At 42.1% G+C, this 22,314-nt stretch overlaps 1 protein-coding gene across 1 annotated transcript in view; it reads left to right on the top strand.

The window, feature by feature from the left end:
* brwd1 (bromodomain and WD repeat domain containing 1) overlaps positions 1–21,979 on the top strand; it is a 37,021-nt gene extending 15,042 nt beyond the window's left edge. Inside the window, exons 22-45 of the mRNA XM_079514093.1 lie at positions 589–750; positions 938–1,005; positions 1,179–1,404; positions 2,795–2,911; positions 3,056–3,163; positions 3,647–3,771; positions 4,077–4,159; positions 5,323–5,434; positions 5,623–5,684; positions 6,190–6,345; positions 7,067–7,187; positions 7,573–7,698; positions 8,713–8,779; positions 9,018–9,068; positions 10,942–11,067; positions 13,052–13,204; positions 14,378–14,550; positions 14,955–15,115; positions 16,427–16,564; positions 16,870–17,010; positions 17,110–17,286; positions 17,675–18,016; positions 19,171–19,308; positions 19,417–21,979. Of these exons, the coding sequence (XP_079370219.1) occupies positions 589–750; positions 938–1,005; positions 1,179–1,404; positions 2,795–2,911; positions 3,056–3,163; positions 3,647–3,771; positions 4,077–4,159; positions 5,323–5,434; positions 5,623–5,684; positions 6,190–6,345; positions 7,067–7,187; positions 7,573–7,698; positions 8,713–8,779; positions 9,018–9,068; positions 10,942–11,067; positions 13,052–13,204; positions 14,378–14,550; positions 14,955–15,115; positions 16,427–16,564; positions 16,870–17,010; positions 17,110–17,286; positions 17,675–18,016; positions 19,171–19,308; positions 19,417–20,888 (4,605 nt within the window). The 3' untranslated portion in view covers positions 20,889–21,979. The remainder of the gene's footprint in view (positions 1–588; positions 751–937; positions 1,006–1,178; positions 1,405–2,794; positions 2,912–3,055; positions 3,164–3,646; positions 3,772–4,076; positions 4,160–5,322; positions 5,435–5,622; positions 5,685–6,189; positions 6,346–7,066; positions 7,188–7,572; positions 7,699–8,712; positions 8,780–9,017; positions 9,069–10,941; positions 11,068–13,051; positions 13,205–14,377; positions 14,551–14,954; positions 15,116–16,426; positions 16,565–16,869; positions 17,011–17,109; positions 17,287–17,674; positions 18,017–19,170; positions 19,309–19,416) is intronic.
* The last annotated feature ends 335 nt before the right edge of the window (positions 21,980–22,314 follow it).

Here is a 22,314-nt window from a genome sequence, read left to right as displayed (position 1 = left end):
GAAATGTGGCTTTTCAAAATAAGAGCTCAACAGGGGAAAATGCTGCCGTGAATTATATCACAATTTATTAATAAATGCTGGCGGAGTAACTGTTAATAGTGTAGAGTGAAATGACCATTCAGGTCTGCTGGTCTCAGCAATCGAACCCGGGACGTGCTGTCAGGCATCAGATCCTGTGTGGTACACGCCTTAACCACTCACCCGATCATCCAGAGCTACGCCAAATGGTCCTTTATAGTGGTTATGATAGATTGAGTCGTAAAGCGTAATTAGCATTGAGTTGCTATGTGATGTTGTAAACATTTTTTAAAAATCGTCCATTTTGATCGGCGCGTGCATCCACACCCTCTGTTTCTTTCGATCACCTTTATCTCCGATTCCTTCGCAGTAATGGTCGCGGTAATCCGAGCGATAGAAGGATAAGTAACATCCCGTTCCAGTTTTTTTCTTCCCCCGGAACAATTCTGTCCAGTACGGGTGAATGGATTAACACTGCCGTTAAAAGCGTTAACATTTGTGTTTCTAGTTACAAATAACAATCTTTGTATTGTGACTTACTTTTCAAGTCTTTTGTTTGTTTTTCCCCAGGATGACTCGGATGATGAGCTTCCCTCAGTCAAGCGAGCTCAGGCCCGCAAGAAGCAGCGGCACGAAGCTCTGTTTGGCTCACAGGGAGGTGACGCAATGACGGGAGAGGATTTCCTAGACTTGTCGTGTGAAGAGGGAGAGGAGACATCCGCTACCTCCGAGGTACAGGACGTTCCTGCCACTCTCCTCCTAATGGTGGTGGATTGATTTCTCTGTGTGTTGTTGGAGGGCTTTGACTGTATTATGTAGTATTCCAAAATGCCATTACTGAACTGCACCAGGTTGTAAAATACAAAAAACACAATGTCATGGACCATAATGTTTAATGTCAGGTTTTTCACATCCCCAGGACAATGAACTGGATGGCAGTGAACTTGAATCTTCCAATGATGAGGAATGGAAAAGTGACTCATCAGGGTAAAAGCTTTATCTTTAAAAAGTTATCCTAGTGGACCTAGTTGACTTTTACATACACATTTATTACAAGGTAGTTTTACCTGTAATTTGCTCCGGTTACCAGAGTTTTTATCTGATATAACCCAAAACCATAATTAAATATATATATTCACATACACATTCTGATTGGACAGCCACTCCTCGAGCGAGTACTCTGATTGGACAGCAGATGCTGGGATCAACCTACAGCCTTCCACCAAACAGTCGTCAAGGAAACGGAGGCGGCGCCAGCTCAGCAGCTCGGAGGAGGAGGACGAGGAGAACGAGGAGACGGAGGACAAACACCAGAGTGACGAGGAGGAGCATCCTAGGAAGAAGAGCCGAGCCAAGGCCAAGAAAAGTAAAAGCAGGACCCCCAAGGTGAGCAAGCTCTATCCAGTGGAATCCATAGACATAGAAAGGTAGACGCCTGCTTCGACTCTGGGGCGTGTATATCTCGAGAGGAGTTAACATGGAGGCAAACCTTTGCCGGAAGCGGAAGCTTGCCAAGTGGGGGCAAGTAGGGCTGCAACGATTAATCAAATCAATTATTCAATTAGTTGTCAACTAATTTAGTAATTGATTAATCGAAATGGCAACTAACCACTGGAGTTTCTTTTGCAATTGCAATCATGGGTGTTTTTCCACTTAACCATAGTTTTTCTAAAGTAAAGTGTAACTAAAGTAAAGAGTGAGCCATCTCTGAGCCATCTCTCTTCCCTTACAATCTGATTGTTGCACATGTACAGTAGCGACTGCAAAGAAAGATATGACAGAATCACATGGTATCCAAAAACATCTAATGTCTGAGGCCATTTACCCTCAACATATTATTTATAAGATTGAGTTTCTATTGTACATCACCATTAAAGCCAGAATCGGCAGCTAATCAAATGTAGGCTATTTTTGAATGAATTATTCATCTTTAATGTATTTTTGTTAGTTAGAACATGTCTAAAATAACCTAAAATGTATTTTTAAGGTCATAGCTAAATAAGTGCCATAATCCGATTAATCGTTTAAATAATCGGCCGATGACTCGATTATGAAAATAATCGTTAGTTGCAGCCCTAACCACGGGACCAACTTTTACGCAGAGCCTCGGTTTCGATGGGCGCTGATGGGATGCTTGTTTTACAGTGCCGGCTACTACCTACCTCAAACCCTAACCTAACCATAACCGCAAGCACGGAGCAGCGCATCCCTCACCAACCTTAATCCGGTCCTTTTAACGGACCCCTCACCAACCTTAATCCGGTCATTTTAATGGACCCCTCACCACCAACCTTAATCCGGTCGCCTGTAAAACGAGTGCCCCCTCAGTGACCATCGACTACCAGGCTCTGCGTAAAAGGTCATCCCAGCGGACCACGTGCGTCATAGAGCACGTGTAGGAAAGTCAGAGGCAGGTGGGGGTGGGTCTAAACTTGCCATGCTTCCACATGCATCACAGAAGGGGCAATGTAAACGTTTGTTTACACATGGCTCCTTGCACTGCTCCAAGTTCCAACACACTAACTGCAGCGGCCAATGAGGCATCTATTTTCCATCTATGGTGGAATCATCCAAGTCATTTATCCTTAGTTTAAACACTTAAAACCTCAAACCTTATTTCAAGGACCTCCATAACTCAAAATTATAATGAAATAAATATAAAAAGATGAAATATGGATATACAAAGTTTCTGTCCGACAGCAACGACAAATCTCCATTGGCTTAATTGTTAACTTGCGCTGTGAATATTGATGAATAGTGTGCGTTTCCCCAACAGCGGCCCAAGGCCAGACCTCCTATCAACAGGGAGGTATCCAATGAGTTCAGACCCTCATTGTGGATCACTGATGTCATTCCCAGGAAGTCCCCCTTTGTGCCCCAAATGGGGGATGAGGTATGTTTCAATTTCATAGAAAGATGCCAATTCTGGTTTCCCAATCACCTCCCTCCTAGCTGCTCTCATCCCTCCTACACAGGTTGAGAATCACATGTTTCCTAGCCGTGTCCTGAGGTATAAACCGTTGTTTGTTTTTGTCAGGTGATCTACTTTCGACAGGGCCATGAGGCCTATGTGGAGGCGGTGAGAAGGACTGAGGTGTACCCCATCAACATAGACAAACAACCCTGGAAGAAGATGGAGCTTAGGGTAGGACTTAGTAACAGAACAAGAACAAGTTTCCTAATGCAAAGTGGCTAACAAAAATGTGTGATCTATGTCAAGTGCCTTACAGTCAAAATACTTAGTCATAGAACAATGAGTGGAAAATGACGCAAAGAATGCAAAAATCCTAACCAAATGAATAATTATATTGTCCCAGCATTTTATATATTTTCTCCATCTTTAGATTTTAGAGTTTACTTCAGTAAGCACAAAACTGAACACTGCATTGTGTTTCACGTGGCTATATTAAATAAATGTTCAATCTTTAATATTTAGCCTCTTGCTAGGTGTGCAAGAAGGCCACACAGCATTTTTAGACTAATGTGTAGCAGAGTGGCTCAGAGCCTCTGCTATCCCCCAACCAAGGTGGGATTCCCCTTTTAGACTAGTGGTTAAGATGTTTGGCATTAGTGCCTCTTCTTGCGAATTCTGGGTGATGTCTTTATTTTGTTTTTGTATTTTTTGTAGGACCAAGAGTTTGTGAAGATAACTGGGATCCGATATGAAGTTTGTCCTCCCACGCTGTGCTGCCTAAAACTGACTCTTATTGACCATGGCACGGGCAAGATCGCTGACAAGTCCTTCTCTGTCAAGTATGTAGGAAATTAACTTTAGCTCCATCTAAAACCCATTTTCATTTCATAGTACTTCGTTGACATGCAGTGACCGCAGAGGCTGAATTGCCTCTTAATGTATGGCAACTTATTGTGTATAATTTATGTATTGATGGTGCTGCTTCTGCTGAGCATAGTATGTTATGTGCCATCTTAATGTCCTGTAGTACAATACTATATTATCTTTCATTATGTACTGTGAAGTTTGAATAGGTCCCTATACATTAAATCAACATGCTATAGTATACATTACACTGATTGTGAGTCTTGATGTTCTCACACAGGTATCACGACATGCCAGATGTCATAGATTTCCTGGTGCTGAGGCAGAATTATGATGAGGCACTCCGGAGAAACTGGCAGCCGAGTGAGTTTTACCAAAATCTTTGCTTTTCATGAGCTGTTTGCTTAGCCAGTTAGGGATGCTGGGTTAATATTTGCTCAACTGAGTTGAGCAAATATTAACCCAGCATCCCTAACTAACCGTTTTTATCAAGCATAAATCACAAGTATTGTACATGATTGCTGATCCATGCCCATTTTTTAATTGTTTGTACAGTTAATAGTCAGGGAATATTATCAGTATAATGTCAAATCTGGGAATCTATTTCTTACGAAGAATTTTCTTCACCAATGTGTTTGTAAAGGTGTCTACTAACATATCCCACATTGGTTTATATTCAACCACCCTAGGGGAATTTTGACAGCTGCTGAAAGTTGGGTTACCATCAACAGCCAATATATGGCAAAAAAGTTCTAAATTTCATTATGCTTTAAATAGCATGTGACGTGTCAAACTAGGGGGTTTTCATCATTCTGAATCCATTCCAAGCATTAGTTTTGCACGAAAAACACTCCTTGGGCTAAAAATGGCCATAGACACATTTTGCCTTATAATGGTTGTATGGTACCCCAACTTTCAGCAGCTGTCAAAAATTCCCCTAGGGTGGTTGAATATAAACCAATGTGGGATATGTGAGTAGACACCTTTACAAACACATTGGTGAAGACAATTCTTGGTAAGAAATGTATTCCCAGATTTTATTAATATCCCCTGACTATAAATTGTTTATCTTCCACTTTAATTGTATATACTGTACAGGTCTGTACTTGGCCCCTTTCTTTTTTCCCTCTACTCAAGGTTCAAGGTTGTACTTTATCATTACATCTTGTGTACAGGTACATAAGAGAAAAACCTCTTTTTGTTTGGCTTCCTTCAGACAATGCAGCAGCATGGATAACGGCAAACAAAGGGATAGAATAAAGAGTAACAATGTGGGCTTTTCCCTGTAGTAGCAAAGTTAGGTAAACTTTCTCACCAAATCTCTTTGCCAAAAAATAGCCATTCTATAAGCTCACAGTTCAAGTCAGGTGGGATTTCAGTAAATAAAAAAAGGCCTTCTATAGGCGGTGAGAGGCATTTGGGGTTAAATGCCTTGGCTAAACCTGGTTCCCAAGCGAAATGTTGCATTTTAAGGTACAGTAAATTAATAAATAGTAAAAACATTTGCTTGGTTCTGTCCCTGCTAGATGACAGGTTCCGCTCTGTGATAGATGATGCCTGGTGGTCTGGGTCCATCGTGTGTCAGGAGCCCTACCAGTCAGAATACCCCGACAGCCACTTCCAGTGCTTCAAAGTCAGGTAGGAAAAAGATAATTGGTTTCTACTTTATTAGTGACTATTTCTTTGATTCTCTGTTGGATACCTTGCACCACTGAAAATGCAAATGTATTTGTTTTTAATGGCAGAATGAGAAATTATTCCAAATGTAGCTGTCTATGATTACAGAAACATGCCGTAGAACATGTCTGTCTTTTTGTGGCCACCAGGTGGGACAATGGAGAAACTGAGAAGTTGAGTCCATGGGATTTGGAAGCTATTCCAGATGATGGTAAAGAAAGGACTTCATTATGTCTTCGCCTGATGTGTTGATAGCATTACTAGTTGCAATTTTATTATTCAAGTATTTCATTTTTACTTTTTATTTTGTCCAGGCATTTTGAGGGTACATGGCAGATTGTTTTCCTTGCTGTTGTTTGATTCTGCTGAGCCCATTCCTAACTGTGTAGGTTATACAGTATTATATTAGACTAGCCCTTACCCGTTGTGAGATATTGAGATAAATTCATTATTCATTATTAATGTGTGAAATAAAAAAAAAGGGCTTCGTTAAGACCTCCATATTATTATGGTCAATTCCTGTGTGAAAAGTGGGAGCGATTGGTGCAGGTGGTGAGGAGATACGGCGGTGTTTCTGACACACATTCATTCATTCAGACAGACATTGACTGAATTATAGTATGATGATATGATGATGATGAATGATGATGATGACATTTCCTGGCAGCTAGATGCCAGTGCATATTAACCCGTTTTTGTCTTGCCATGCTCTTCAGCCCAGGTGCCGGATACGGAAGGGGGAGGTATTCCGGTGACTGCAGAGGAGATGAATGAGCTGATGTACAAGCCCCAGCCAGGGGAGTGGGGCGACAGGAGCAGAGACGAGGAGTGTGAACGCATCACGGCTGCCATCGACCAACTCATCACCATCGGTATGTGCAATTATTCTCTCTCTGTTTGTAAATACATCAAAGATGCGAATATAATCCATTTCTAATGGATGAAGCCTTGGCCTGGAAGAGAGGTCATCAGGTGGTCTCCAACCTTCTTAGAGTGTTTCAAACCTCAACCACTACACTCTCCAGTTGGCGGGTCAGCAGTGATTGGCCAAGTCACTGCCCCTCTCCTTCAGGCTTCCAGCTATAGACTAATCCACGGAGGGGCGCCCCGGGCGCAGCCATCACGAGGCACAACCAGTACCAGCTATAGCGTTGGCCACACCCGGTCAACAGGGAACGCCAGTGCTGGCCACACCCCAGCGACCATAGCGCCCAGGGGACCCGCCCATTGTCCTTTCTCTCATGCCAGAACTAACAGGAGGATGTCTCTGCCGTGTGTGTTCTTGGGGGATAGCAGGCACTGAGAGGTCTCTAGGACTATGGTTTACCTCCTGCCTAGTGTCCTCCTCTGTCTCACCAGACTGTTGTTCGTCTGTGTGGTGTGCATGCGTCCGTCCTTGTCCACACTTGGCCTTACTCTGGTGCGCAAGGAAGCCTTTTCTGCGTCTGTGTCACTGTCATTGTTGTTGTCGTTGAATCTGTCTTATCGAGTCTCTGAAACATTCACATTAACAGACAATCGCTTGATGTTAATCAAGTAAGCTTATTTTTGTTTTACTACCTGACTAAAGTCCTGTTCTTGTTTCTGCAATAGAAATCGCAGCTCCGTTCTCTGGGCCTGTGGACATTGTCCAGTACCCCACCTACTGCACTGTGATCGCCCACCCCACTGATCTGGGCACCATTCGGCTCAGAACCATCAGCAGATTCTATAGGTAACAAGATATTGCACCCTTTCTGGTCACCAGAAATCAACATGAGATCAGACCTGGTCATTTTTTGTTTTATTTATTCTGCTATAGCTAGATATACCCATTAGTGAAAAGATTTACTGCATCCGAGCAATTCAGACAGTGTTGGCCAACTTGATAGTAACACAATTATGACAAATGTACTCGCATATGCATTTCTGAGATGGTCTTAATGTGGTATAACTCAACCCTTAGTACTCCAAACAGATTGAAATCAACATTTAAGAATGACTTGCTCACGCCTACGTTTCCCAGGTCTGATGTAGACTTTCAGGTCTGCGCAAACATCTTACCACACAGACATATGTATGTAGCATAGATGCTAATTTACATTTTGGTTGTTTCCCAGGCGCTTGTCATCGTTACTCTGGGATGTAAGGTACATCGCACACAACGCCCGCACCTTCAATGAGCAGAGGAGTAAGATCGCACACTCTGCAAAAATGATCACAAACGTCCTTCAGAAGTTTATCAAGTACGTTTTTCTTGAAGATGAGGATTTATACCCAGTAGATAAAAACATTTATATATATGAATGCAAGTATAATCTGTTTAACACAATTAATCAGCCCCCGGAAAACCACGGAGAGCGCCCTAGATTATCAGATACGAGGCATTCTTTCTGCAGCGGTAAACGGGACAGCGCATGAATGAAGAGCAAAGCGTACGGTGGCCTTGGAAAAAATATAAAAAGGAAACAATTCAGAATATTCTCTCATTTGATATCATTGAAGATGCGCATTGAAGATGCGCTAGGACGTGTACACACGTCATTGAAACCCGTCGGTTGGATTGCTTATGACGTGTGGACACGTCGGATGGATGGAACCTGTTAACACTCCCATGGCCCAGGACGAAGTACTTTGTCCTTTCTATTAGTATTAGGCTATAGAGCCCAGCATGGCTCTATAGCCCAGGTGCGCCTGCTGGGCAATCCTCGGTGACGCGCAAGAGTGAGACGTCATCGAAAAACTCCCTCCCCTGTTTAGCTGATGAAAACGAACATCTTAAAACGTTCATAACTCGCGATCTAAATCATCCCGTCTTTTTATGAAAAAAGATCCTGAGTTAGACGGCGCTCCGCGGTCCAGTCACTAGTCTCGATAGATTTATTCTTGTCTCCCGTTGTTGTCTATCGACTCTAGAGTGGTGTGGCTATTGTTAGCTGCTACTCACACATCAACAACTTCCGCCAGTCCGTCCGGAAAAGGGGTCCGTGTTTATAAATCGAATGGGCGCTATAATGTAATGGATTAAATAACCCCGGGCAAAGTGTTAAGAGAATTAGATTGACTGTTTTGTCAGTGTTGAACTACAATATTGCCCTGTTATTTCTAGAAACATAAATTGCTTATAAATTCCACAGTGAACTTTACCAACTATTTTCAGACTTTGCTAGAGACGTGTTTATTGTCCAATACTGACTGGATTCATGAGGAGTTAACCCCATTAAGTGTTGAAGTTGATAAATTACTCTCCATTCACACAGTGACCCGGGCTGTACTGATGTCATGGAGCTCTATAACGCTGTTGAAGAGATGGATGAAGATGATGAGGTAAAGTGTGCCTATGATGTCTGTTATTCTGTGATGCGCTGCTGCTAGGCTCGTTTCACTATGACCATCACCATATGCTCACGAAAAACAATTTCACCTGGTCTTTAAACCATTTCTGAAAGGACAACTGAGTCATGTTTTCAGTTTCACTTTTCAGTTGAAAATTGGTATTTTTTATTTCACCGAAGCATAAATGTGCTGTACAAAGCATTAAATGTAATTTGGATGTGTTCTTTAGGACGATGATGGAGATGCAGCAGGCACTTCCTCTGTGCATAGGCTACGTCAGGTATGTAGAAATAGAGGAGTGATGATGTTTTCCAGAGACGATATTCCATGCATAAACCTGCTTTCGCGCTTTTAATAGCATAATAAAAATGTAGCATTTCACAACAAGGCAACTAATAGGTGTGCCTAGGGGAGGGGAGCCATGTGGCTCACCACCTTTCATTGTGAATGTCTTTCAAACACAGTCTCGTTACAATAGGTAACAATAGGTAATAGTCTGCGTTATTTGTCGGGAAGCGATGCTGCCAAAATACGTATCTATGTTTATTCAGTTGTATATGTGTTTGATTCAATCTAGTGGAAAGGCTACTCAAATTAGCTTCGGATGGCTATCTGTTGTTAGCTTAGACCCTGGGCTGCGCCGTCTTGGTTGCACGCGCACGCATGCTTTCAGTCGCTTTAGTTTCCAAAAACCCCTCCCAGGTGGCATTTCTGGTCAAAACAGCGCTTATTGCACGGAACCTGGCGGTCGCAGTAATGGCGGCAGCCACTGCTTCTCATGCTCCAGGCAAACAATAGAGGGTATGCGCATGCTTAAAGTGAATGGCACATCGAGTGGCAAAGCAACATGCAAAGTGAGTTTAACATTGTTTAATGCAATCAGATAGGCCTTTTCTGTTTATATGTATGGGCTGTCAAGGCCAGAAAGTAGTTTTTTGCCACTCAGTAGGCATTCCTGCATAACTTCCAGGTTTGATGATGATGTCACGCGTATACCCTCTATAACATCCCGTTGAGACAACAGTCACAACACACACACCATTAAGCTGACACAACATCTGGTCGCGGAGTTTTGGATCTTCAAAATAAGGGTTGAACGGCGCGATATCCTGCCATGTTATTAATTAATCCTGGTGGGGAAACAGTTAACAGCTGAACTAAAAAGACATGTTGATCAGATAATATAAATCAATATAAGATGACATTTTTTGTTGATGCTCAGCTCACATGTGTTTCTATTGCACCGCAACTACCTCTAATGCAGCACGCTATTTCAGTGTCATATTAGTGATTAGCATGAATTTCAGCCAATGACTATAAAAAGGTTAATGTTTAGGAAGACTAGGTAATTATTTTGTTGAACATAAACGATGCTGTTGACTGACTATTGTCAATGCACATTGGCACAACTAAATCTACCACATTAAGTTGATTAGCTACAACTGGCTTAAAGGAGAATTCCATGCTAGAAGGCTTTCTTACCTTATTTGTCCCCACCAAAGAGGTCCAGGTGTTATTTTGTGCAAAAGTGCATTATTGGCTATTTCCCCTAATATAAGCCCTCAATGGGGGTTGGGTTTTTGTGCTAATTCGCTTATACCCATCGAAATAAGTAGTAAAGTGTGATTGATTTTTGAGCGATGGAAATAAGCGAATTAGCACAACACCCCAATGCCCCATTACATTCAATGCAATTCATTGAGGGCTTTATGGTAGGGGAAATAGCCAATAATGCGCTTTTGCACAAAATAACACCTGGACCTCTTTGGTGGGGACGTAACAACTACAAATAAAGGTAAGAAAGCCTTCTAGCATGGAATTCTCCTTTAACACCACAATGTATGAATAGAAGGTCAGCTTGTGTTCTTGCCTTTCTGTAGTTTAAATTACAGGGCAGAAAAACACAAAATTCCCTTTCACAGCAGACATTTTGATGTGAAAACGTAGCTGAAGGCTTTCACTAAAATGTCTGCCGTCAAAAGGGCCTATTGGCCTAGGGCTTAGTTCCCTGTTCATTTACATTTTGTTTTGTCAACGCTGAATCATTGGTGCCTTCCTCGATTCTTTAAAATGAAATTAAAATAAGCAGACTGACCAGAAAGCATTGTGGTTTGTGTCATCATGCTGGCCGTCTTCCTTCACAACATTCCTAGCGCTCAGAGGAGGTGGTGCCAGACAGGGATGCCTGGAAGGACAAGTGCAAGAATCTGATCAACTACATCTTTGACTGTGAAGACTCGGAGCCCTTCAGACAACCTGTTGATCCACAGATCTTTCCGGTAGGTCACAATAAAACCAGGTTTTCCATGATGATAATATACAATGATTGAACATACAACAATTTGAGTGATTCTTTGATAATTGAGACCTTTTTCACAGCAGCCATATTGACAATTCTAAAACGGATATTGCCAGTCCTTGATTCGCTGATTACCCTGTGGTAATATACACACACCTAGGACCACATTTCTCAGAATCACTGCTCCAACATCTTGTTTACAATATTCACCATTCAGTTCCAATGATTCCATTGATATTACCTGTTGAAATTATGCTTTTCATCTGGCAAAGTAAGAGGCGTGCTCCTTTTCATCCTGTGTATGTACAAGGTTATACAAATCAAATTAAAACGATGCCGATACCCTGGCACATACTGCTCGGTGCACATAAGTAATAATAATTGGGTGCTCAGGTGGGAGAAATACAGTAGAACGTGTACTGTACTCGTCGGTGCATAGTACTGACCCAATTCAAGCAAGTCTGCAAATTAATGTTTATGAATAGTATTTCCCAGACAACTTGATTGAGAAATGTTTCACAAAACCAGTGGATAATCATGATCAATATGTGTCTCTCGTGACTGGCAAAATAGTGCCACCTACTGCCTATCATAATATTAGTTTCACATTTCAAAATTCACATTCTGAAAATGTGCGATAGATTTAACGGAAACTCTGTTGGTTTGTTTTACTGTCAGCAAAACTAAGGAACCTTGGAGCACACAGGAAAGAAAATGTAGTCTACACTACAGTATAACAAATTCCCACTGAATATAATGTAGCATTTGAGTTCAGTGCTGACTTGTGGAATAAGTGTTTTGTAAGCCTAGAGCATGGGTTGCCTACTTCATACAGGAGCGAGGAAGTCACGATAGCCACAGAGAGACAGACAGGCAAAGAGAGGCAGAACAACAGGTAACAGTTAGGATGAGTAAAATGCAGAGAACAAATGTAATAGATGTTGCATGTTGCATGTCTCAATCTGCATTCCACACAGTGCAATATACTTTTATAGAGGGTATGTGCATGCATAAGTGAGTGGCAAAGTGAGTTTAACGTCGTTTAATGCAATCAGATAGAACTTTTCTGTTTATGTATGGGCTGTCAAGGCCAGAAAGTATTTATTTTGCCGCTCAGTAGGCGTATGACTTCACGCATAACTTCCGGGTATGATGACGATGTCACGCGCATACCGTCTATAGTGTACTGTATATATTAGTTTAGTTGTATTCAAAAACAAAACCTTTGTTTTAATTCACGTATTTTCAATGTATTGTGCCGTCTTGTGGTTGTTTACTGTTATTCATTAGGAAATATGCATGCACGGTGGCGCAGTCGGTAGCACTGCCGTCTCACAGCTAGAAGGTGTTCTCTCCTCCGCGTCATCAGTGCCCATACCCTGGGTGGGGTTGACAATGTTCTCCCCGTGTCCCCTAGGGTAGGTACCCTCACAAAAAATATGCAGTAATCCTGGGTTCTAAACTGCCTCCCCCTGGTCAGCCGGGGCGGATGGTGGGGAAAGGAACTGGTTGGAATAACGTGTTCCTTCCATGCGCTATGTCCAACCGGGGAAACCCCCCCCCCTGTCAGGTGAAAAGAAGCGTCTTGGACTCGTCATGCATAGAAAGAGGCATCAGGTCAGTCCGTTGCTCTCCCCAGGTTGGCAGAGAGAGTCTAGCACCCAGGATTACATTAGAAAATTGACACTGGGTGAAAAATGGGTTTCAAAATTGTGGGATAAAAATGTTGTTAAAAACAATGAGGAAAAAAAGGGGGAAATATGCATGCAGAATAAAGGACCAACAAAGTAAGCACGTAAATGCATTGAGAATGGCATGTTTGTATCTTATAGGTGGAACCAAGGGATATTTATATTTCTTTCAAAGAAATATATCTGTAATGTTGCCTAAAACCCCCCTTTTGTTTTAGGCCAGACAAATTGTCAGCTTCGTCTCAACAATCCATTCGTACTGTTTTTCTCCAGGACTACCAAGATATTATTGACACCCCGATGGACTTTGGCTGGGTGAAGAGGACCCTGGAGCAAGATGGATATGAGAATCCTATTGAGCTTTGTAAAGACACCCGTCTGATATTTGCCAATGCCAAAGCCTACACTCCCAACAAACGCTCCAAGGTTTGACCATCATTTCTGTCGGTGTCTGTCAGTGTCTGGTTGTCATATTTCCTTAGATTTAATACAAAATTACAGGCTAAAAATGTCTTCTACATCCTGACAGTTTTCTGAAAAAGCTATGTCAGTCGTTCTTCGGTTTTTCAAATATAGCAGACATACAAGCTCGTAGCGCGCCACTCGGTGGCGCGCTATGTGCTTGTAGATCTGCTATTTTTCAATAGCTAAAGCATAACATAATGCTAACACCAAAAGGGGTTCCCGCCCAAAATGGGTTAAACCTACGGCCTTGGCCCTTGACTACACATCTCATAACTCTATAATTTCTTTAGACAACGTTCAGAAATTGTACAGTTTTAGCCTCAATTCTGTAGCTTGTAATTAAGGCTTTAAATTGTTTTCTGATGATTTGATCAGAAAATTATCACTTAAAAGGACATTTCACCGCTGGAAGATAACTGCAGTCACTCAATGTTAGTTATTTGCCCCGTATGGCTAAAGAGGCGACATTCCCATTAAGTCCCATAGTAACAGTGCATCTGCCATATTGGAGTGATGATGTAACTTCCTGTCTTATCCTATTCTACTCTCGTATATTTATTCACTCATTTATTTATCATGTTTATGAAAGGATCAAAACATCAATTAGTAACTTATTCATTCAGGGTGCATGTGTGCGCATGCATGTGCACATGCGCACGACCATGCATGTTTACGTGGTGTTTGAGGTGTTACATAGACAAAGCGTTGCTGCTATATTGGAGTGATGGCGGCAGCTCTACCGCTGCACCATCTAGTGGTGATTCCAAATATTTAAGGACTGTTGCCTCTTTATATAGAATCTCTTTGGGGAGGAGGCTGCATGGAGGTGTGATGTTGTCCAGGAAGGAAGTGAGACCACATTTTCATGACAAGTTTTTGGTCATGAACATGGTGTCATGACTAAAAATAATAAATAAATAAAAACATTACACGCACAAACACCCCAGGAAAGTGTTTATTGTGTCCTAAACATCATTAAAATAAGCTCTGGTTGCAAAAGGAGTGAAGTGGCCCTTTTAGTTTTGAATGATAGTACAGTATACAGCACAACAAGATGAGGTTGGTTTTTTGTAGCGGTATTTGTGCTGCCCTAGGTTACAATGTCGCTGATTGCTGTATTCCTATTTGTTTTAGATATACAGTATGACCCTGCGGCTCTCTGCCTTCTTCGAGGAGAAAATCCGGTCAATCACGTCAGAGTACAAAACTGCCATCAAGAGCAACGACAGGCTCCGGCGCAGCCAGAGGTTCCGAAAGAAGAGTCAGCAGCCAGACTCGTCTGCCTCCGGCACTAACACCTCAACAAGGTCTGCTTCCTTTCTGTCTGACTGAAAGAACTTGAAAATGTAGAGCACAACCGTGTCGCAATTCCTCTCAATGTGCAGTGAGATGTACTAAAATAATTACATGTGTGTGTGTGTATATAGCACATTTCAGAATTGGTTTACAAACTTCTTAAAGGGATCGTGACAAAAAAAACGTTTTGTAATTATTCTTATTTTTGAGTGGTGCTAGCCACTATGTATGCGTGTCCCTGTACGTGTCTGTCTGAGTACGGAAATAGCGTTTGTTGACCAAGTGTCACTGTTGCGCACAACACACGTAAGAAAAATAAATGAAAATTAATGTCATGAAACCTTTACAATTATGACATTACAAAATAAATTTCAAAGAACAATACAATTATATTCTCCTCTGCTTTTTCTTCCAGTCATAGCAGGAGGTCTGCTGTCAAGACTCAGGAAAAAGTGGAGTTGATGTCCGCAACCAAATCTACCTCAGCCAAAGTGTCTGCTCCTGAGAGAGCCAGGAGGAGGAGTCACAGTAGCAGCTCAGGACACATCTCCTCTGAAGCTGCTTCTTCAACACAAGGTAAAAAAAAGCCCAACTAAAACCACTTTACAACAATCTGTCACATTTGTACCCACTTCAAAGGGAACTCATCATTTTTCGACCACGGTCAAGATCATCGATTTCACAACGCCACGCCAGACTTTCCAGTCCTTTATTGCCTTTCCCAGTTCCTGCTTACTGATGCATGTGTCCCTAGCGATGACATCAGGGAATGACAGTTTTCTACCTCTGGTCTGCTTTGAGGCAGTATTCCAGAGAAGAAGGGAAGATATAACCTCATGATCACCTCTGTAGCAGTGTCCAGCAAACTGTTCTTCTGGATTGGACTAGTGAAGAAACACGGAAGGTTGCCGTATATTAGAGAAGTCGATGGTTGGCTCTTCCAAGCTTTTGCGCTCTCATTAGAAGGCGGGTGTAAGTGCCATCCAGCCGTTTCTCTAATTTCTTTGAAAGTGTGCCATAGAGTAGAATCGTCTCGACGGTCGTCCTAAATATTTTTACTTTGAACCTCTTACTAAGCTGGGATGACCAGATCTTATGCATGCAAGCTGACCAGGCCATACCCTTCCTAGTTTGAAAGTCATTTTGGGAAGAAGATATATATACTGTATGAACCCAAATACTTGTAGTCATCAACCTGTTTCAAAGGAGTGTTAAGTGTTTTGATAATGTGGTTATTGTGGGATTTGCATACATTTACATATTCAGTTTTTGTCTCATTGAGATAAAGACCAACACAGTTTGAGGCCTGCTCAAGAGACTGAAGGAGAGCATGAGCGACTGATAAGCGCGATGTCATCAGCAAAGTCAGTGTCAGTTAGGTATTTAGCAGGATGATGAGAGCTCCTCCTAGGGTTTAGTTGGTAGCCCTTATCCTTGATAGTATCAACTGACATACGAAGAACATAATCAAAAACAGGGAACTACGTAAATATTTATTTTGTTTTGAGGTTGAAATAAAAGGAAAAGGGAAATATTTATTTTATGAGAAGTATAGGTCTTATAGGCCGGTGCATTAGGCTGTGATTGCAGTAATTCATGTCTGGCACCACCCGTAAGGAGCTACAGTAGCTGAGCTTTCAAACCCATTTTTACTCTTGGTTTTCAATGACAAAGAGTAAAAATGTCCCATTAGTAATGGTAATTTAGATGTATCAGTATGAATAATTTGAGTAGTAGATCCTTGTTTTCCCATACAGTCAGGATTTTCATTTCTATACTAACATAGAAAAAGACTGCAACATAATGTGACTTGTTTGCTACAAACTCCCATAAGAGGAACTGGCTTCAAATGTGTATATTGTGTCAACTGATTTGTTTCCTGTCCAGATTCTGACAGTGAGAATGAGTTGCCATTGACTGACTCAGAGGAGGACAAGCGGCCAGGGTCAAGGGACCGTCGGAGCAGAGACACCAGAGCAAAAAGGAGGGTTACCAGGAAAAATGTGGCTTTGAAGAAGAAAAAAGGTCAGGATTTGATCTAGTGTTAACTTCTCAACATAACACATATAGTTTAAAAATGTGACATAATTCTGGGGGGAGTGCTGCAGTTACATGTCTACATTTGGGCCGGACAATATGCACCAACATTTTCATTTCTTCATAGAATGTACTTGCTATTCTTATTGGCACCACTTTGTCTTGCCTTTCATTTTCTCTCTATTAAAAAAAAAATATATATATAAATAGTTGTTTCATTCCAACAAAATACAAGACACACAGTATTTCTGAGTTTGCAGGAAGTTTTTTATTTTGACTGTTTCCCTGTTCAGATTCTGACAGTGAAAGTGAGTTGCTGTTGACCGACTCTGGGGAGGAGAAGCGCCCACGATCCTCAAGGCACCATCGGAGCAGAGACACTCGAGCGAAAAGGAGAGCTACCAGGAACAATGTGGCCTTGAAGAAGAAAAAAGGTCAGGACTTGATAAAGCATAGACAAGTTTGGTGGATCCTGGAGGGGGTGAAAATAGTACATTAAAATGCTGAATAAGCTGTGTTCTCTTCATGGCCAGTTGCTGAAAGCGACAGTGAAGATGATGAGGATGAGTTGGAATTCTCCAGTGAAGGCGAGGAAAGCGAAGATGAAGGGCAGTCCAATTCTTCATCTCGTCGCTACCCGAGCAGGGCTAAAAGCAGCCGGAGTTCACGACTAACCAGGAACAGCGCTATCGCAGACAAGAAACAGATGGGTAAAGATTACCTTATATGTACTGAATGAAGAAATATAAATGCTTTGATCCCTGGATGAAAAAAATAATAGTAGTAGGTTTTTGGCAGCTGCACCTAAGGTAATGCTTTCTACTATTGGTACAGATGAATGATGTATGCTAGAGCAGTGGTGGCGGCACAATTTCAAAAGTGTTTGCGTACTGCTGCATGTATTTTCCGTATAATATATATATACGTATAATGAACGTATAATATTATTATGTTATTTATTGGTATCACTTTTTAATATTAATGTTATTGTTATATCTTTCAAACGTTAGCATTTTGCCCACCAGTGGGCCCCGGCATACAAGTTGAGAAGCAGTGTGCTAGAGCTTCATGTTAATCATTGTTCTGTGTTGTTTTCAGTGGGAAGAGCTCAGATGAACGGACACAGCAGCAGGGCATCGCGCAGGGAGAAACGTCACCAAAGCGACTCGGACAGAAGGTCGTCCCAGGGCTCCGACGGGGAGGAAGAGGAGACCGGGGGCCGTGGTGTGCTGAGAAGAAAGACCGCCAGGGATGCGGCTAACAAGATAAAACTCCTAGAGGTGTTGGATGAAGACGACGAAGAAGACGAGGAGTGTGAGAAGCCGAAGCGGAGCAGCAACCGACTCCGCTCTGGCACACGGTCCAGCAAGCGCACTGCAGTGATCCAGAGCACCTCAGAGTCTGAGGAGGAAGAGGAAGACAAGGAAGCATCTACGCCGGGTGAGCTGTTGCCCTAGTCTAGAGGCCTGTCCATGTTTATAGATTAACTCAGCCATCTGAATGAACATTTATGGAAATTGTTTAGGCGATGGTCCCTGTGGAATGGAATGACATGTCTTTATCTCTGCAATTTCTACATTGACAATGTTTCTAACAGGAATTACAGGAATGTAAGAGTCAAAACCATGTTGCACAAATGCACAGATACTAGATGAAACAACTGGCAAAGTTTTGAAAACAACAGCTCTGGAAAATAAACCTTTTAATATAAATTCAGTCCATCATAGCTTAAAATAAGAGTTTATTCTTTTTCATATTTACAGACATTGGTGAAGTAACGCATGTCATGCTCTTATGTCATGCATCAAAATAAAAATCACACCCGTGTGAACTGAGTGGTGCAGTGACGTCACACACTAACCATAGCAACCATGCTCATCTGTACGTGGGGCCACGTACAGGTACATGGGTACAGACACGGGTACACGGGTACAGACAAAGCTGGTTATTGGAGTGGTTTGCACCACTCAAAAAACGTAACTTAAAGGTTGGGAGGTTTAAAACGGTGACTGTCATCACTGTGCATTGTGTGCAATTCCATTCTGCTACTGGTACAGAGTGGAGGAAGCTGGACAGCACAAAGATTACAATTAGACAGAAACCTGTCTCCATATTTCAACTTATTTTGTTTTGCTTTTTTGGGAAGTCTGCACACCATGACTAACTTCTAAGACACAGTGTGCAGACTTCCCTTCCTTCTCCAGTGTAAGTGTTGTTGTTCAGCACCTGTAAATGTTTATGTGCTTCCCTATTGACTCTATTTTTCGTCACTTAATGCCCTACTACTTCATCTTACAAACGTGTCAAGCAAAAGTAGGGAAAATAGCCCATCTACAAGTTTGTAGAATGTAGATCATCTATTTTCACTTTCTGAAAGTTTTCATTACATTTCCTGATTAGAACATTATTTGAATATCCCGGCATTTGAAATGATGATCTGCCCTGCAAGATGACAATTACACACACACACACACACACACACACACACCTTTTTTTCATAGAGTGGGCACATTCAAGAAGGTGTGTTTCCCTAGTCAGACATCAGCCTTAGAAGAAAGGTTTCACTAAGTTCTCCTCCTTCGTCCTCCTTCCAGCTTCTAAGGAAGAAAAGCTGTCATCTGGCGAGTCAGAGGACAATGAGGACCGCAATGAGAGTGACGTGGCAACCTCGCCTCAGCAGAATGGTGAACCTATCTGTAAAACAACACCAGAAGCCAAGGGCAAGGCAAAGGGTGAGTGGATTGGGGCATTATTGTTTGTCTTCATTGCTTAATGCCTTTTCCCTACATCTCAGAATGGATGATGAACTCATCATCTCTGCTTGTTCCTTCTTGTTCCAGATGTGTCGTCACGTGTAAATGGACATTGTGTAAAACACCAGAAATCTGACGGCAACTCGGACAAAGAAGAAGTTGCAGGCGCAAGTTCTGCCAATGCAGATGAAGAGGCAAAAGAGGAGGAAGATGCTGCTATACCACAGCAACCCTCAAGGAAGACCACTTCATCTCATGAAACTAAGCCTGTTCTGAATGCAAGCGATGCAGAGGAGGTAGTGGATAATGTATCTAGGAATACAAAACAAAAACCTCCCTTAAGCTCCGACGAGGAGGATAATGATCGCAATTCTCAGAAGCACCCACACCAAAATGGGAGGAAGGTGGAGAGGGAAATCCACAAGGCACCTGGGAAAAACAGGAAAGTCTCATCATCACCACCAAGCCGAGCACAACAAACGTCTGCCTCAACTAATAAACTGGAGGGTTCGGACTCAGAGGAACTCAGTGACATTCCAAAGAGACCCAGCTTGCGCAAGAAAGGGCTGAAAGCGGAATATGAGGAAGAGGAGGTCGATAGGGAGCTCTTTGAAGATGAATCTGAGGATGAATTGTGGACAAAAAAGCCAAGACAAAACAAGCGTAAATCCAAACGGGCGCAGAGCAGCAACTCTGCTTCAGACAGCTCGGCTAAAGAAACCCGACCTTCAAAGAGGTCAAGGAGAAAACACTCCACCGGCAAGTCTAAGAGCAATCGGTCAGATAGACGTGTTCGCCTCCGCACCCTCCCTAAAAAGAAATACATAAATGATGACTCTGAAGAAGACTCTGCTTCTGAGAGCCGAGAAAAACACAGGAATGGTAGAGGCAGTGCTGCCACCATCTCTGAGGACGGAGCCAAGCGAGAGTCCAGAAGGGCCTCTCGCCACGAAACCAAGTGCCAGCCATCTTCTAAGAGAAAACGCATCAACACCTCTGACTCTGAAGATGGAGAGGAGGCCACAGAGAAAGAACCTGCTGTAAAGACAAAGAAAGAAGGTAGAGAGGCAGACAAAGAGTCTGCCTCATCCAAGCGACCGAAAAGGGAGACTCGATGCAAGCCTGGACAGGACGACGACGACAACAACAGTCGGGAGGAGGCCTCTTCCCCGCAAGGCTCAGACGAGGAGGAGGAGGAGGAGGAAGAGGTTGGTCGCTCAAGGAGGGGAAAGAAGAATCCAAGACAAACTAAACGCATACGGAAAAAGGAAAGCAGCAGCCACAGTTCTGAATCAGAAAGCAGTCAGTCATCCGCAGCTTCTGACAACTCATTTTCCAGCTCAGGGTCCCACAGTAGTCCAAAGAGGAGAGATCACCAACGAGCATCTCGATCCCGGCTCCGCAACAGGACTGCTTCCCGCAGCCTGAGGCAGCGCCATCAGAAGGCTGCCTCGGACGAAGAGGACAGTGACCAGTCTTCCGGCAATCCGAGCCGAAAGTCACGTGTGAACACTCGGAACCGTGGTAAACGGACGGTTAACTATCATGACAGTGAATGAAGGACTACAGCCAAAAAAAAGAAGCCTTCAAAGAAAGAAAGGAAGGGAAGGAAGAACAGGAGAAAGACACTGACTGGAGTCCTTTTGAAGAAACTTGATGGCCACATTAAAGGTAGTAGCACTGGAGTCCTCAAGAGAAACATGCTGTGAATCTGTTTCATTCAGGGATATTTATATTTTCTATGAAAAAGAAAAACGAGAAAAACATGTTTATAAATGTAATGTGGATTTAAGCATTTTGAACTGCTGGTTTTCACAAGGATTCAGAGCAAAACACCTCCCATACTGCTTTTTTCTGATTTGGCCAGCGGAGTTAAGTTCTGGAGAAATATTGTGAGCTTGGGTGCTATCTAATTACCTCTGTTTAATCAAGCATATTGCTGGCTTGCACTAAAATACACTGTAATGAGGTATTTCATACACTAGTTTTGCATTAGAAACTCAGGGGTCAACTAAGTTTACTGTAGTCTCAGACATGCAGTTGGTTTTGTAAGAGTTGAGAGCAAGGGTAAGGATGAGAAACTATTCCAGGGTGGCAGCACACTCACTGGAACAAATCTAATCCATGTTCACAATCTTCTGACTACAGCACTCCTTTGTAAACCCACACAATTTATGCTTGACTGTACAGTGAGTTGTTGATATGAGCCAAAATGTACAATATCAATCCCTCCTCCCACACACAATTTAAAGATTTATTTTTCTTCTTTTGGAATACTTTTGTGTTGTGTTCTAGTTAATAGATGTAAATATGTGATTGAGAATGCCATCCTCTGAAAGGTTTGAGGATCATTCAGTAGCAAAGTTTCTTATTTAAATTTGAGCATTAATCTTTCCTATTTTTATGACAGACTGCATTTGTCTTGCCATACGTCACAAATTGGTACTTTTCTTTCTTTTTTTGCCAAGTACAATAAACCAAAAAGTACTTAATGCAAAATACTGTGATTTCTCATATTGGGAAGACATGCTATTGTTGTCCTGTGTTATGTACTTTCAGTATTAAATTCCTTTTTTCAGAGTTGACATATTTGCCAGAATTTTGTTTATCTATGGGGGAGATTTCTGACTACAGTTGCATTATTTTTTTTGCTTATTGTTTTTCATACTACACCTTTAATAAACAATTTCACAGGAACAAAACATAACTCGATGTGTTTGTGGTGTGCAATTACTGAGTTATTCCTCATGTTAATAAAGGCATTTCAAGTTTGATGTGTTCAGCTTCAGCATTACTGACTACAATGCATTGAGCATCTCTACTGTTTGTGCACATGCAAACAGTTTTAACTTTTAAGTAAAGTAGGCTATAGTTTTAATACAGACCAGGATAGGAGCATGCCTGTGCATATTAATTAGGTTAAAGCATTTCCAACATGGAGCTGCTTTAAGAAAAATACGTGGAATTAAAAATGGTAAGTAATTA

Source organism: Electrona antarctica (genome assembly GCF_951216825.1).
Source record: "Electrona antarctica genome assembly, chromosome: 11".
In the NCBI taxonomy this organism is placed as follows: domain Eukaryota; kingdom Metazoa; phylum Chordata; class Actinopteri; order Myctophiformes; family Myctophidae; genus Electrona; species Electrona antarctica.
This window is presented reverse-complemented; position numbering and strand designations above follow the sequence as displayed.